General features: G+C 46.6%; 2 protein-coding genes across 3 annotated transcripts; one reads left to right on the top strand and one right to left on the bottom strand.

Annotated features, from left to right (window-relative positions):
* Positions 1-3,729: 3,729 nt before the first annotated feature.
* Positions 3,730-10,037, bottom strand: SEC61B (SEC61 translocon subunit beta). The gene is made up of 4 exons (XM_045780503.2): positions 9,900-10,037; positions 9,598-9,695; positions 6,866-6,967; positions 3,730-4,013 (listed from the first exon to the last, which is right to left on the bottom strand). The coding sequence occupies exons 1-4, from the start codon at positions 9,900-9,902 to the stop codon at positions 3,926-3,928; spliced, it is 291 nt and encodes a 96-aa protein (XP_045636459.1). The 5' UTR covers positions 9,903-10,037; the 3' UTR covers positions 3,730-3,925.
* A 307-nt stretch (positions 10,038-10,344) lies between these two features.
* ALG2 (ALG2 alpha-1,3/1,6-mannosyltransferase) lies at positions 10,345-15,143 on the top strand. Of its 2 annotated transcripts, none has more exons than XM_045780501.2 (2): positions 10,345-10,719; positions 13,052-15,143. In XM_045780501.2, the coding sequence occupies exons 1-2, from the start codon at positions 10,372-10,374 to the stop codon at positions 13,952-13,954; spliced, it is 1,251 nt and encodes a 416-aa protein (XP_045636457.1). In that variant the 5' UTR covers positions 10,345-10,371; the 3' UTR covers positions 13,955-15,143. The 2 variants fall into 2 exon arrangements, with proteins under 2 accessions (XP_045636457.1, XP_045636458.1); XM_045780502.2 differs by having other exon boundaries at positions 10,345-10,572.
* The last annotated feature ends 287 nt before the right edge of the window (positions 15,144-15,430 follow it).

Genomic DNA, 15,430 nt, shown 5'->3' on the forward strand with positions numbered 1-15,430 from the left:
AATTCTTGAGACGTCTTTGGTGCAAAATGGTAGTTTATTAAAAAGCACAGGGACAGGGGCGCCTGGGTGGCACAGCGGTTAAGCGGCTGCCTTCGGCTCAGGGCGTGATCCCAGCATTACGGGATCGAGCCCCACATCAGGCTCCTCCGCTGGGAGCCTGCTTCTTCCTCTCACACTCCCCCTGCTTGCGTTCCCTCTCTCGCTGGCTGTCTCTCTCTGTCGAATAAATAAATAAAATCTTTAAAAAAAAAAAAAAAAAAAGCACAGGGACAGGACCAGTGGGCAGAAAGAGCTGCTGCGCTGGGTTGGGAGGGATGACTGCTGATATACCATGGGGTTGGGGGAGGTAGGGGAAAAAGAAGGTTTCAAAAGGACTTTCATATGTTTAAGACTCAGGATCCCGGAGGCCCTGCCATTGTCAAGTTAAGGTTGTTTTCCCTCTAGCAAGGCCTTAACATGAAGATAGTTGGGAGCTTCTGGGAGGAACATTCCGCTCTGCCCGCTTCAAGTATCTGCCAATGGGCTGCAGGTTATATGGACATTTAATTGTATCTACATTCCTTCTGGAAGCTAGGTTACTGATAGAAATGCTTTGTTCTTGTAGATTGCTAAGACATTTGTAAACCGAGGGAGACTCAGGTCTTGCAGGATTGTGATCTCAGTAAGTTTAACTATTTGTCTTTCCTTTCCTTAGCTTTAGGGCAGCCAGGAGCGCCTGAGGAATGTCCCGTATATCCCAGCTGGGGGGGGGGGGGAGGGTTGTGGGGTGTCAGCTTCTGCTTTGTCCTCAGCTTGCCTTCCGTTCCTTCAATACCCTTCATGGGCATTTACACAAAAGACAAACGAGAGGAGAGCAGAGGAAGGAAAGGAGTCAACCAGGATCTCACAACTGGTAAACTGCAGGGCCAGCAGGTGGACCCAGGGGGTACACTTCCACGTCTGGAAGATGCGGTAGTAAGTACACTAACTTTGGACGTCCGAGTGTGGCCCCAGAGTCAAACAGACTTGGTCCTGGCCTGAACCCTCCTCCTGCAGCATTTGCAGTGAGGGGTGATGTAGTGCTTTGCGGCAATCAGGAGCAGGACGCCGGGCACGTAGAACTCCACATACTGTACGGGATTTTCTGTTTAATAAAGCCAGCTCTGTAGACGTTTTCCTCCATTTTGACTTGATGCCACCATTTGTATCATTTCAGAATGGAATGTCTTTTTCAATTCTTTCTAGGAGGACATCGGCACCTGGAAAAAAACTGGAGTCCAGACCGAGCCAGGTGTGAAACAAAAGCTCTGGCATGTTCCCCTTCTCCCAGGAACAGATCTCTCACCCAGTTTTACTGGAATGTGTTCAGGCTACTATTGGACCCAGGGATCCTTGTCTTTCCACCCCTTGCTAGTCTCAGGGACTCTTGGGCCCTTTCCCCAGTGACCTAAAAGGCTCAGCCCAAACGGCAGTTACAACGTCATTCATCTTCCCAGTACTAATCACTTAGCACTTCTGCTTCACATGTGCTGGCTCGCAGCCACTCGGAAGTGGCTAGAATTACAGCCCATAGTGAAGCGGGTTTGAGAACTCTCTGGACCTGGGCAGATTTCAGGCAAGTAAAGATCTAATTTGTTAGGCTTTCAGAATTACTATGAATGGCTTATGGTCCCCTTGGGCTCAAGAAATAACACTCTAGAAATCTCTGTATTAAAAGAAAGGAAGACAAAAGTTGGTATAGACATACAATGGAACGTCATTCAGCCTTAAAAAGGCTGGCAAAGGGAACCCTGACACATGCACAACAGGGCTGAACCCGAGGACATGATGCTAAGTGGGCTAAGCCAGTCACAGAAGGGCAAAATACCGTAGGACCCACTCCTCTGAGGTCCTGAGAGTCAAATTCAGAGACAGAAAGAACGGGTGGTGGCCAGGGGCTGAGGGGAGAAGGGAAGGTGACGGCGGGGTTAGAGTTTCGGTTTTGCAGGATGAAAGAGTTCTGGAGATGGCTGGTGGGGACGGTTGCACAACATGCCCGCGCTCAATACCCCCGACCTACACGCTGGAAACGGGTTAGGATGGCGCATTTTACGGTACGTGTCCTTTAGCCCGGTTTTTAAAGCTGAAGAAGAAAAGAGAAAGGAACAGCTTGAACGCTGAGATTCTCAGCTACGCTATTAGCATTGTATCATCGGAGCCAAAAGCAGCTACGTAACATCATAGATGTTGTACATTTTTATGCCCAACCACCAATTTTCTTTCTGCTGAATGAAGCCTCTCCCTGCTCTGCCACAGAAAACCAGCATTTTCTTATAAATCGCTAGCTCCAAAAACCCCGTGACTTTCGGCCATCAGTGCGCTGGAGGCCACTGCGAGGCAGACGGGGCCAACAGGCAGCATCTTGCGGTGAAGAGAACGTACCCCTCACAACCAAACGGCTCGTCCGAGTGGCTTCAGCATCTCCCCCAGAAAAAAAGACACTCCAGAGGAACAGATTTCTTTTGCAAATTGAACACCTAACTTTTAGCTGTTACCGGAACCATCAACCTGAACGTCCGGGGGGGAAAAAATCCCATCGAATCTTTAATTTCTTCCAAGTGAAACGGACTTTTCCCCCTGAATTTCAAAATGAAGACAGATGCTGCATTTTCATGCGATGAGCAGTGCCCAGTATCCAAGGGAACCATTTTTCATCATTTTCCCCCAATAATCTGCCATTTGTTCGGATTTGTAAGCGCACACTCACCCATATACTGCCTCAGGAAATCTGTTTAAAAGATACTTGTCGTCATTTAAACCTGGTTCCCCAGACCTAAAATTACTCCGCAGACAGGGCTCAAGAAATACACTTACGAAGCTGCTTAACTGTTCTAGGAAGTTTTCCTTAAATAGACTTGAGAAAGAGGTTTTTTAAATTATCTATTTTTTAACTAATACACCTCTTCATTTTGTGATTCTGCTCGACAACTAGGGCATTTCAAGTGGATCTCTGACTCTAGAAATCCTGGCTTAGAGTCCTGGGCTATGCGCTCTGAGCTATTCTGGGTGTTTCCTAGGGTGGACGAAAAACTGAATGCTTATACCCAGAAAGGCGATGTTGGCTAAGTGAAACTTCAAACTTTTTATTTTGGGTTGGAATTGTATCAACTCAGTTTAAAAATGCTGGTATCTCACTCTGATTATTAAGGTCCCTTAATTATTATCCCTGATTATTACAAATTAAAATTTTCAAAATGAAAACAAAATTTTATTTGATAAATCCAATTTACCAAATAAATGCTTTCAAAACAGTTTTAACGACTAGTGAGAAATCAATGGAAATCTCTGGTCTACACTCACAGAATTAAGAACTGAGAGAGACAAGAGGCAAAAATATCAACTACAATTTCAGAGACAAAGAACAGAATGAACAAACATTTTATCCAAGATATCTGGTTTATGATCCCTATGTCTCCTTCCCTGGGTACCAGCTGCCTCTGAACACAGATCTTCCTGATGGAGTCACAGGCACGGTCATTAATAATCACAGCACACATAAAGTAACAATCACCAGGACAGAAATACCTAGAAGAAAACAAGCCATGGCCAATTACAGTATCTTGGATTTGGGTGACTACATGGTCATAAAAGGAACGGTTAATCCAACAAAGAAAACAATCTTCCCCTAATGTTTTCTCTATACTCACTTGTAAATCTAAAGGCAGAGAGACTAGGGCCCTAGTAGTCAGGTATCGGCAATGAGACTTGGTATAAATGAATTAAAAAGTTTATTAGCCATAGAAAAAAATTGATTCCTTAAAATCAATTCATGTTAAGTTCCCTGTAAAGCAATAAGCTTACAGAGTATTTCTTTCTCACAAACAGAAAATCACTATGCTTTTGGTCCAAGATATGTTGGGTTTTTTTCCTTCTTGTTCGGATGACAGACAGATGGATGTAGCTGAATCTATGAACGAGTGTACTTGCCCCAAATGTGCAGCATAAATACAGAAGCGATGAACAGAAGACTCATAACCAATACTGGAACAGGGCCACTGCAAGGAGAAGAGAAGGCGCGCTTACTTTTAGTAATAATACGTGTCATAGTTGTAACACTGAAGGTTGCCGAGGCGATAAAGCAGGGGGAGTACCTAAGATTCATCCGAGACTATGATTGACAACATTTAATATTCCCCAAATTATTATTATGGATATTTTGAGGGTGTGGGGATGGCACTGTGATTACTTAGAAGGAATCCTTATCTTTTAGTAAAACGTATTAAAATATATACAAATGATTTGATGTCTTGGAGATACTAATTTCATATATTTGATATTTTCCATAATAAAAAGTAGTAAGAAAAATTTCCCCAACTCTTTAAGTGAAAATAACCTAATTACCAAACTATTATTTCAAATTAATATTTATTAAAGACAACCATTGTCTAACTAGAATGTACTAGTCACACAAAGACACATATCACATTGTACGCTACAAAGTGTTTTCACTTGATCAGCAAACTCATGACCCAGGACAAATATTAATCTCATTTTATAAACAAGGAAAACAGAGGCTCAGAGATTATTTATTACGTGCCTAAGAACACATAGCCAGAACAGAAAAGAGAGATCTGAACTCCGGTTTTCTGATTCGATACATATTGCTTGCCTCTCTTTTTTTTTCAAAAAAGATTTTATTTATGTATTTGAGAGAGACGCGCACGCAAGCGGACAGAGGGGCAGAAGGAGTCAGAGAAGCAGATTCCCCACTGAGCAGGGCACTTGTCTCTTTGAGGTTCCCATCTAGTTCCATGTACGAGTTTATGAAAGGAAGGAAATAGGTTTTACTCATCAGTCCTTCCCTAAATCAAATGTTTCTCAAGTTGAGAATGAGTCCACGGGTTTCTTAAACCCCTCGATCTCACACAACCTGTGAATGCTGACTTTAATGATATGTGACGGGCCCCTCCTTTGTGACTCTTCCTGCCAACACGGGTTTTGGAGAATTCAAGATGTCACTTCACCTCCCAGATACAACTGGGGAGTGGACATCGGAAAAAAACCCAGAAATCTTTACAGCAAAGGCAGTAGAGTCATGCAATGGAAGAGTGGAGTAGGAGAGTCCACTAGTGGCCGAGAGACAACACACGGAGTTCGAAGTCCTCGCTCACTATTCTGTTCTTCTAAAATCTGTTCAACTACGGAAGTAAACAAATTTAAAAGTACGTGGGAAGGAATCTTCATCGAGTTACACTTAGTCACACCCCCCCCACTTTGGTGCAACGTTTGAGCAACATGAAACACAGCACGAAGCTGAGAGCACAGCTCCCAGACAGCTGGAGTTTGGGAACCAGCTCTGTCACCCATGAGCTGTGACTGTGGCCATTACTCACCTTCTCCAAGCCTCATTTTCCTTATCTGTAAAATGGGGACAATCCCAGTGCCTCTCCCACAAGGTTGCTGAGGTACTAAATAAGTTAATATGAATACAATGAAGGCTTATAGGAGCTCCCAGGAGCTGCTATTATCAGCCTGAGAAAAAAAATTCTCAACTCCTAAGAAGAACCAGCAACAAGCTGCAAGGTGTGGCTCTGTGGATATAAATTCCCAACTGTGTCTTCTCATCACAAACATCTGTCTCTTACTGATGATAAACTATGGTTTATGGCACTCCGGGAGTCACGTCTCTCCTGGGAGGGCTCAAGCAGTAAGGAGCAGCACGCAAGCCTGGCTGCTCACCAGCACGAAGCCGCGAGCTGGCGCAGGCCGGACACCCCCAGGAGAACAGGTCCGACCACCTTCTCGAGAACAGCATAAAGTCAGTCCCCCGGAGACCTTGAAGAGCAAGGGGCTTCAAAATTGCTATCTGAAATACTCACAAAGATTACCTTTGAAACAAAGACCAAAAGGTTTTTCATGCCACCAACTGACATACCCCAACCCCAGGAATGATTTCCTAAACCCATCCTCGTCTTCCAAGTCTTCAATAGAACGGTAAGAAATCACTCAATAAACCAAATCTCAAGAATTCTAGGGAAGTCTTCGTCAACTACATTTGCCACCCAAGTCAAGCTACGAGTTAATTTAACTAATCCAAATAAATCTAAGTTTGTCTCTTTCTACCAGACAAGCAGTGTGGGAAGAGCATGGGATCGAACAGTCAGCAGACGGAGTTCAGCCCCGGCTGGCCGTCTTCCCCACGTAACTGCCTCTGTGAGCAGGGAGTGCGTCCTCACTCCAAGTCCTCAGCCACTGGGTTTAAGCAGGAGACAGCTGTGAGCAGGGGTGTCCGGAGCCTCACACGAAGGGACCTGTGCGACGAGCTCTGCCACGCGGTACCAGAAACCACGGAAAAGTGAGGCGAGCAAGGCCTGCAGACCCTGGATGCCCATGTCCCATCACCTACTGAGCACTTCCGGACTGAAGAACAGTTCACCCTCCAGGGTCACCCGCCACCCACCAAAGACAAAGGGGGCCAAAGAACTTTTGGTAACACAGCCTAACACAGACACTCCCGTTAGGCTGTAATAATGCCAGCGTGTGCCTCCGGGAGAGCTCTGAAAAATCACCCAACTCCAGTTCAAGTGGTTACTCCTATTTCTCAGTGGGGGACAAGAACACCAAACAAAGAGCAATTTCATCTAATTAAGCAGTATTCCCTCCAGTTGTCTCTGTTCCCATCATTTATTCTGACAGAGCTACATGAGGATTTTTCCCTTGCCTTCACTCAATCCGTGATGTTACCCCAGGCTCTAAACTAAATGACTGGTCCACAGACCAACGAACGGGGGCCCACCTTGCACAAATGAAGCTGTTGTGTGCCGTACATCTCATCAGAGCAAATGCCACTGGTGTCTCAGCTGTGTGACCCTCAACAGAAACACAAGCTCTGTTCCCCAACACTTACACCTTGAGCCCAGGTGAGTCTTCCGTGTAGAACCGCCACATGCCCCCAGTGCCTGCCGAGGTCGTGCGTCCCGCGCTCCTTGTTCCACAGCTAGCATTTTTTCTGGAAGAAAAATTACAAAAAGCTTTTTCTCGGAAGCCCTTACTATAGCATTATAACATATGCTACCGCTACACTGTTAAAGAACCAAAAAAACCCCCCAAAACAAAAAAAACAAACCTCACAAAAAAACAAAAAACACTTTCTTTGCTGGACCCCCCAAATTCTTGCTTTTACTCCAATGATCGTGATGACCACTAAGGACGGAGGACCTGCCATATGCTAATGAAAACCGCCCCAGAAAGTAGTCGCCGTACCCCATGTATAAATGAACAGGCTCATAAAAGGTTCAGTAGTGCCTAGGACCACACAGCCAGCAGGCCGCCAAGCTCGGCGTGAACCCACTTCTGACCCCAGAGCCCATCCACTTGCCCACACATATGCGTGCCTCATTCGAACAATGAATTTCAGTTTCTCTTCACATGTATTTTTGTGAAGTCAAGTAATAAACCCCTGCCTTAAAAGCCCTGACTCCATATAATCTGATTTTAAAATGACTACTTTAAAATGTTTTTAAGTTACTGTATATGCTACAAAAGAGACAAAAACAATTAAGCTTTCGCTGTAATCCTGGTCCTAAAATGGACTATACATTTTATAAAAAATTATTTTGTAATCTGTTTTCACTATTTTTTTTTAAAGGTTTTATTTATTTATTTGACAGAGAGAGAGACAGCCAGCGAGAGAGGGAACACAAGCAGGGGGAGTGGGAGAGGAAGAAGCAGGCTCCCAGCAGAGGAGCCTGATGCGGGGCTCGATCCCAGAACGCTGGGATCACGCCCTGAGCCGAAGGCAGACGCTTAACGACTGAGCCACCCAGGCACCCCTGTTTTCACTATTTTGATATACTGGCCATAGATCTTGGGCAGAGGTAGGATGTGAAAAATGCAGAAAACACCCAACCACAACATGCCCCTCACAAGGGGATCAGGTTCGTAAGCTGAGCCACACGCTGCAGGCAGCCCGGGCGCACAGAAGCAGCCCAACGGCACGTGTGCCAGCCCCCAGCGCCCACAGGGAGAGACTGTGAGTGAAACCCTACTGCCACCATCGCTTCTCACTGCCCTTCCAGCTCTGCTCATAATCCCCACCTCCCCCTGCCATGGCGTTTACCCCAAACTCTAGTGCAGACACGTTGATTACTGGCTACACAGTGGCCTGGGAACTCATAAATCCATGTGTACAGCTGTTTCTATGAGACAACTGATGGCAAATAGTAAACATAATTCTACAGGGATTTACACAGCAATTCATACACTTAGAATGCATCATTTAAGCTGTGAGGTAGGTATCTGAAATCTTCCTCCTTGTTCATAAAAAGGAACTTGAGCTAGATGGCACACCCAGTGTGGACGTGGTAAGTGATCAGCTAAACCAGGACTGGAGCCCGTGCACTTTCCTCTACTCCACGGCCTCCCAACTGCAGTGCTCGTTCTCACAGTCTCCTGGAATTACAGGAGCCCCAAAGAAATCAGTCTAGGCTCTTCAAGATTCCTTACACCTACTGGCACATGGGACAATGCAGGGGACTTGATAATCAGGGCACCTGGAAATACCAAATGTACTCAAAATATCTCCCATTCCTCCACTAGAAAGCCCGGTAAAAGTTAATAGAGCCCATTTTAATCTCTTAAATTTCTATTAGGGGTCTATTTTACCCTTTCTGGCCACAGTGTAACTGCCTCCCTCTTCCTATACCCTATGGTTCTTTCAAAAAATCCCAAGACTACAGGGTGGCTTGATTCCTTCATTTATTCATCATTTACTCTGTCAGCTCTTATTACAGGATAGAGATGATGGGTCGTTTCTGTCAAAATCTAACAAAGGAGATAAATATGGAAACATGAATGTTATTATAACCCCATGAGCAAAATGCTGTGGGAGCAAAAGAGAAGACTCACAGCCACTGCTGACTTTCCAAGTCAGGAAAAGGCCTCAAGAATCCCTGAGCTTAGTCTTGCAGAATAAACCAAAGTGGGGGGAGGGGTCGTCTAGTGAGTTCAACAGTAATAAGCTTGCTGTTGCTGGATCACAAGCCAGGAGGAGAGGCAGCAGGGCTGATATAACACTAAGAGCATTGGTATCCACCCTTTTTTTTTTTTTTTAAGTTCAGCAACAAGAGATTGAGGTAAAAACTAAGAAGATGTGTGACAGAATCAGAGGGGAGGGCAGGTTGGAGCGGAAGTGACCTGGAGAGAAGACTTAGGATGTAGAGTAGTAGTAGTTCCCTATAGAAGTAAGGAAGGTAAAACTGGCGAAGAAGCTATGATGAAAGGAGACTGAGTTTTGCATCGGACAAGTCACGTTGGACTGAGTGTGATGGGACCTGCAGATCAAAATGTGACAGCAAAGCTGAGGTCCAGACACACCAGTTCAATGACATCAGTATTCTCAAAGTTATCTCTGATCCTACTCCAATTTGTTAACTGCTTTTTCAAGAAAGGTACCCCAAATTAAGCAATTCGAAGAAAACATCGCCTCCCTCTCGAGACACACAAGACCTACGGCCACGTCACCTGAGGTTCAGTTTGCCTTTGTGACTCTTTTTATCCCAGGGTCTCCTCCTCCGGACCAGCGAATTCTTGGGCCCCATCTCTCCAGGCCCACAACCAGAGGATCGCGGGGGTCCTTACCTCTGCCGGACCGTGGATCCGGCCGCCCGGGCGGCCACTGCTTTGCTGGGGGAGCGCCCCGACGAGCCCACATTAGTGCCACTGGGGGTCGGACCAGGCTACAGAGAAAGACAAGTAGACAGGCGGGTGAGCGCCCCCGGCACGCCGCCCACCCCCGACCCCAGGCCCTGACGGCCGAGACCAGCATCTGCAGGAGAAGCTGGGGAAAGCAAGGCAGCCACAAAAGGGGGGCAAGGCGGAAGGCCAATGTCAGGGCGAAGAGGAGAGGCGGGACCAAGAAGGGAAGGCTGGGGCCGCCTTACCATGCTGGAGACTGGAAGGCGCAGGAGGCTGACACTGACAGCCAAGAAGCGGTCTGTGGAGTACTCAAAGGACCGGCGGCTGGAGAGGCTGGCTCAGGCCCCGCCCCCAGGGCCCTCGCAGGGTCCTCGCCGGCTCCCGGGGACGCCTGAGCTGTCCCACCATGTGCCTGTACAAATTTTGTAAGAGACGACTTGGTCAGACGCTGTGTGGGAAGTACGGACCTTCCGCCTCCTTTCTCTGAATCGCAGCGTCCTTCATAGAGTCCGATCCCTACCAAAGGGAGGCCATAGCTACGGCCAGACGGGAAATTTCTTCTGGCAGACACTGGGCGCCTGCAAATTTGCGCTGATGTGGCCTAACTGACGCCTGCGCCGCGAGGCGTGGTCGGCCCCGCAGAGGCCCGCTGGGAGCCGGGAAGGAGCATGCGCAGAAGCCCGGTAAGGCGGGGGGCGCTGGCTGGGCTTCCCGACCATGGCGGAGAAGCGGGGCCGAGACGAAGTCCCTGGTCCCAACCCGTCGGTGCTGTTCCTGCACCCGGATCTGGGCGTGGGCGGCGCCGAGCGGCTGGTGCTGGACGCGGCGCTGGCGCTGCAGGCGCGCGGATGTAGCGTCAAGGTCTGGACGGCGCACTACGATCCCGGCCACAGCTTCGCGGACAGCCGCGAGCTGCAGGTGCGCTGCGCCGGGGACTGGCTCCCGCGCAGCCTGGGCTGGGGCGGCCGCGGCGCCGCGGTTTGCGCCTACGTGCGCATGATCTTCCTGGCGCTGTACGTGCTGTTCCTCGGCGACGAGGAGTTCGACGTGGTCGTGTGCGACCAGGTGAGGCGGCCGCCACTGCGGCCACGCCCGACCCTCGCCTCGCCTCCTTTTCCCGCTAGGGAGGGCGCACTGCATGGCCTGTGGTGAGCTCTCCCGGCCTGCGGTTCGGAGAGATCGGAGCTGATGTAGAGAGAAGAGAACTGGGAGTGAGACTGGTTCTCGAACTTTAGTGTGGGCACATTAAAGTTGCACATTGTTACAGGGCTCCACCCTCAGCTTTCATTCTGGAGCCCTGAGGTGGGGCCCAGAAATCTGCATTTTCGCTGGATCTTCGGGCGCTTCTGAAGTACATGGGCCTTGGGGCTGCTCTAAGAAACGCAGGCGTTAGAAGTGAACCCTAAGTCACCTTTACTTCTGAGTAACTCGTAGGTCTTCCCTTCTTTGCATTAATTATGGTGACTCTACCTCCAGGCCACATGCATCCCGCTGTTGGTAGCTTTTGCAGACAGGCCACCTCGTTCGTCCGCAGTGTCGTGTTCAAAACACCAAGCGAAACATGTCATGCCCTGTGAAAGCTTTAATATGGCTCCCTGTTAGTCTTGGGAGAAGTCAGAGTTCTTTACCTCAGTAATAGTGCCCACCTGCATCTGGGCTCTAGCTATTTTGGACTCTACACTTTTTTTTCTCCCAAAATAATTTATTTTAAAAAGTACCATTTACTCAGGACAAAAATTCAAATAGTATAAGAGAGAGTAATGTAAAAGCCCCATCCCAGTTCGACTCCCTAAAGATAGCCACTGTTAGCAGTTTCTCGTGTATCCTTCCAGAAATTGCCTGTAGCTGCACTAAAATATACATCTGTTCTCAGATGCATCTTATTTGTAATAGTGAGGACCACGACAACACCTACTATTTGATCACGTGCCCTTTTTTCCACCAGAATTCCTGTTTGGGCCATCCTTAATATTAGAGATTCACTTCATGGTTCTCAATGGTTGCTGGAAAAATCTCCTTTTGTTTAAAAGTACCGTAATTTATACATACTCCTGTAAAGGGACACTCATTGTGACCAGTTTTTTGCAAATAAATCAGTATTGTAATGGACATCCTTGTACTTTTTTTCTACTTCTGTCAGCATGTCCTTCGAGTAAATTCCTAGAAATAAAGTTGGTGTCCCAGAGTTTAAATGTCAATAGCTGTTGCCAAATTGGCCTTTCAAAGAGGTTGTGTCATTTTGCTCTCACACAATTCCATGCTCTTGTGCACAATGGATGTTATCAACCATTTTAATTTTTGCCAAACCGATAGGTGGAAATGATTTCACATTTGTATTTGTGTTTTTATTATTCCTGAATTAGTTTGATCCTCTTCGCTTGTACAGAAGCTGTTTCTTTTTAAGAAATGTGGACATTTCCAAACATCCTGCATTTGTAGCTAGTCATTAAACATGAGGCAGCCGAGACTAGCGAATAGGAAAAAAACCTGAGCTTGGAAGTAGGAGGAATCAGAGTTTCTCCAGATCTGCTACTTTCCAACCTAGACACTTCTGATAAATCTGGCAGGATTCAAGTGGTAAGTGAGCTAGAGATTAAGTAACTTGTAAAGATTACCCAACAAGAAAGTCTTCTAGTAATGCCAGCATGTAGTTCATGCTTAGTAACGATTATGGTTAACATTGAGCATATGCTATGTGCTAAATTCTTAAGCATTTTACATGTACTGGTACATTTAATAATCACAAAACAATCGCGGGGTTTTTTGAACTACAGTTGTCACCACGTCATAGAAGAAAAAACTGAGGCACGGAGGGAGGTAAGATTACTTGCTCGTGGTCACATAGCCAGCAATCTTGATGCCAGAGCCCGCACTCCAGTTCCTTAGGAGGAGAAACGGGCTAGCGCTGCCCGGTGCAGTAGGGTAGCCTCTAGGCACCTGTAGCTACTAAGCATCTGAAATGTGGCTAGTCCGAACTGAGATGCGGTGCCAGTGTAAATTACACATCTGATTCTAAAGATTTAGTGTGGAAAAACAGAATGTAAAGTGTCTCATTAACTTTTTCGAGAACTACATGTTGAAATGATAATATTTTAGATAAATATTTTTTAAATTTCACCCTTAAAAAATGGTGTCCAGTAGTTATTAGATTTTTATTTCCGTTGGACTGTGCTGTTCTAGAGGAAACATTGGACTTGCAGCTTTAAATACTTAGCACACAGCCCGCAGGCATCGTATTGGGTAAGCGTCCAGGGAAACACAAAGCAGAATCAGGCATGGCCCATGACGAGCCCACGGACCAGCAGGCGGGGGTGGGGGGGGTGGGGGGGTGTGCTTTTGACTTGGTTGAAGTTGAGTTGACCTGTCTGTATCTGCTGTTGATCGTTGCTTCGCCTAGGTGTCCGCCTGCATCCCAGTGCTCAAGCTGGCCAGACGGCGCAAGAAGATCCTGTTTTATTGCCACTTCCCAGATCTGCTTCTCACCAGGAGAGACTCTTTCCTGAAGCGCTTCTACAGGGCCCCCATTGACTGGGTAGAGGAGTACACCACTGGCATGGCAGACTGCATCCTAGTCAACAGCCGGTTTACAGCTGCCGTTTTTAAGGAAACCTTCAAGTCCCTATCTCACATAGACCCCGATGTCCTCTACCCGTCTCTGAATGTCACCAGCTTTGACTCTGCTATTCCCGAAAAGCTCGATGACCTCGTCCCCAAGGGGAAGAAATTCCTGTTCCTCTCCATCAACAGATATGAAAGGAAGAAAGACCTGACTTTGGCGCTGGAAGCCCTAGTAAAACTGCGTGGAAGATTGACATCCCAAGATTGGGACAAAGTTCATCTGATCATGGCAGGCGGTTATGACGAAAGAGTCCTGGAGAATGTGGAACACTATCAGGAATTGAAGGAAATGGTCCAGCAGTCTGACCTTGGACAGTGTGTGACCTTCCTGCGGTCCTTCTCAGACACACAGAAAATCGCACTTCTCCACGGCTGTACCTGTGTGCTTTACACACCAAGCAATGAACATTTCGGCATCGTCCCTTTGGAGGCCATGTACATGCAGTGCCCAGTCATTGCCGTTAATTCGGGTGGGCCCTTGGAGTCGGTCGTCCATGGTGTCACAGGGTTTCTGTGTGAGCCTGACCCAGTGCACTTCTCAGAAGCGATGGAAAAGTTCATCCATGAACCTTCCTTAAAAGCCACAATGGGACGGGCTGGGAGAGCCAGGGTGAAGGAGAAGTTTTCCTCTGCAGCTTTTACAGAACAGCTCTACCAGTGTGTCACCAAACTGCTGGTATAATCAGATTTTTTTAAAGGCCTTTATGCTATATTCATTAGTATCATTTTTTGTAGATTGTAGACTCACTTTTGAAACCGAAAAAGAAATCCGGAGTCCATTGCAGAAGCGATTAAAAGAAAAATACACTTGAACCTTGAACCTGAGCCACTTTCCTATGCACCACGCCTTCCTATCTACTTTTTCAGAAAAAAACGAAGTATCTTTCATGCTATAATTATTCCATATCTTACCGTTGTTAAGATATAAAAGTGGTACAATTCCACATTCATCAAAAAATTTCAGTTATATTTTCTCTAGATTGTTGTTTTGCCTATAAATTTCGAGTCATAGTGTGGCTTACTTAGCACACTATAGTTTAAGCATATCATCATTAAAGTCAATTAATTTGGGTTCATAGCATAATGAGAACAGGGTCACTGTAGGGGCACCTGGGTGACTCGTCAGGCGTCTGCCCTCAGCTCAGGTCATGATGCCAGGGTCCCAGAATTGAGCCCCACATTGGGCTCCCTGCTCAGTGGGGAGTCTGCTTCTCCCTCCCCCTTTGTCCCTACCCTCTGCTGGTGCACTCGCTCACTCTCTTAAGTGAATAAATAATCATAAAAAGCAGGGTCACCGCAGTTCCCAAAATCAATGCACGTAAGCATTCGCTATCCTCTGTTAGGAAATTTTTGTTAGTCATACCTTTGCCTGGATCCATAGGAAGAATGTTCTGTACTTTTTTAGAAAGATGATTTATTATATTTTTGCACACTGAGATGTGACAATAAAATATGTTTATCATAGGAAAAGAAAGCATACTAGATTTGGGCCTCTGTGATCTGTTTGGTATTGTTAGGAGTGTGAACAGCCAAGCCTGAAGCCTGAAACTAGAGTAAACCAGATGTTGCCATAGAGGGACATCATCAGTCAATGGGTGTGCATCTTAACGTATGTTTGCTTTCTTCATGTCTCCGAGTCATTGGCTTTGTTAACAATGGTGTTGTGTTAAGTAAGCTTCTACTAAGTGTAAGACACACTTGCTTTGTGTCCCTCAAGTCCTGCCATGGCTGTGAAGCTTTCCTTGACCCTCCTCCCCTCCTGGCCTTCCTTATCCGTGGACCCTAGCCCTTTTTTGGCACAGACCAGTCTTACAGTTCCTTACTTACCTATTGGCCTAAGTACAAATAAACAAAAAGCACTTTTCAACATATCTTTATAGCTAAATTCTTTTTTTTTTTTTTACCTTTTTCTTTTTATTCCAGCCCAGCGTGGGGCTTGAACTCACAACCCCAAGATCAAGAGTCCTATGCTCTACCAACTGATCCAGTCAGGTGCCCCAGAAGCTAAATCCATTTTTAAAAAAGAGCAATGATCAGTAGCCAAAGGCTCCACATGCATCAATTCTAAGAGTATAGACCTGGGAGCCCAACAGCCTGTGTGACCTTGGACAAATTACTTCATTTCCGTGCCCCAGCTTCTCCATCTGCTGTAATGTTT

Source organism: Ursus americanus, chromosome 18 (genome assembly GCF_024610735.1).
Source record: "Ursus americanus isolate L20-20 chromosome 18, mUrsAme1.1.p, whole genome shotgun sequence".
Lineage (NCBI taxonomy): Eukaryota > Metazoa > Chordata > Mammalia > Carnivora > Ursidae > Ursus > Ursus americanus.

Bases quoted from the DNA above. Each gene is read 5' to 3' on its own strand.
- SEC61B (XM_045780503.2), bottom strand. The intron at 6,968-9,597 runs GTAAGGACCCCC...TTTTTCTTCCAG, and splicing joins GGATCCACGGTCCGGCAGAG to AAAAAATGCTAGCTGTGGAA. The intron at 4,014-6,865 runs GTAAGTGTTGGG...TTCTCCTTGCAG, and splicing joins GACTCACCTGGGCTCAAGGT to TGGCCCTGTTCCAGTATTGG.
- ALG2 (XM_045780501.2), top strand. From the start codon at position 10,372: ATGGCGGAGAAGCGGGGCCGAGACGAAGTCCCTGGTCCCAACCCGTCG. The intron at 10,720-13,051 runs GTGAGGCGGCCG...TGCTTCGCCTAG, and splicing joins ACGTGGTCGTGTGCGACCAG to GTGTCCGCCTGCATCCCAGT.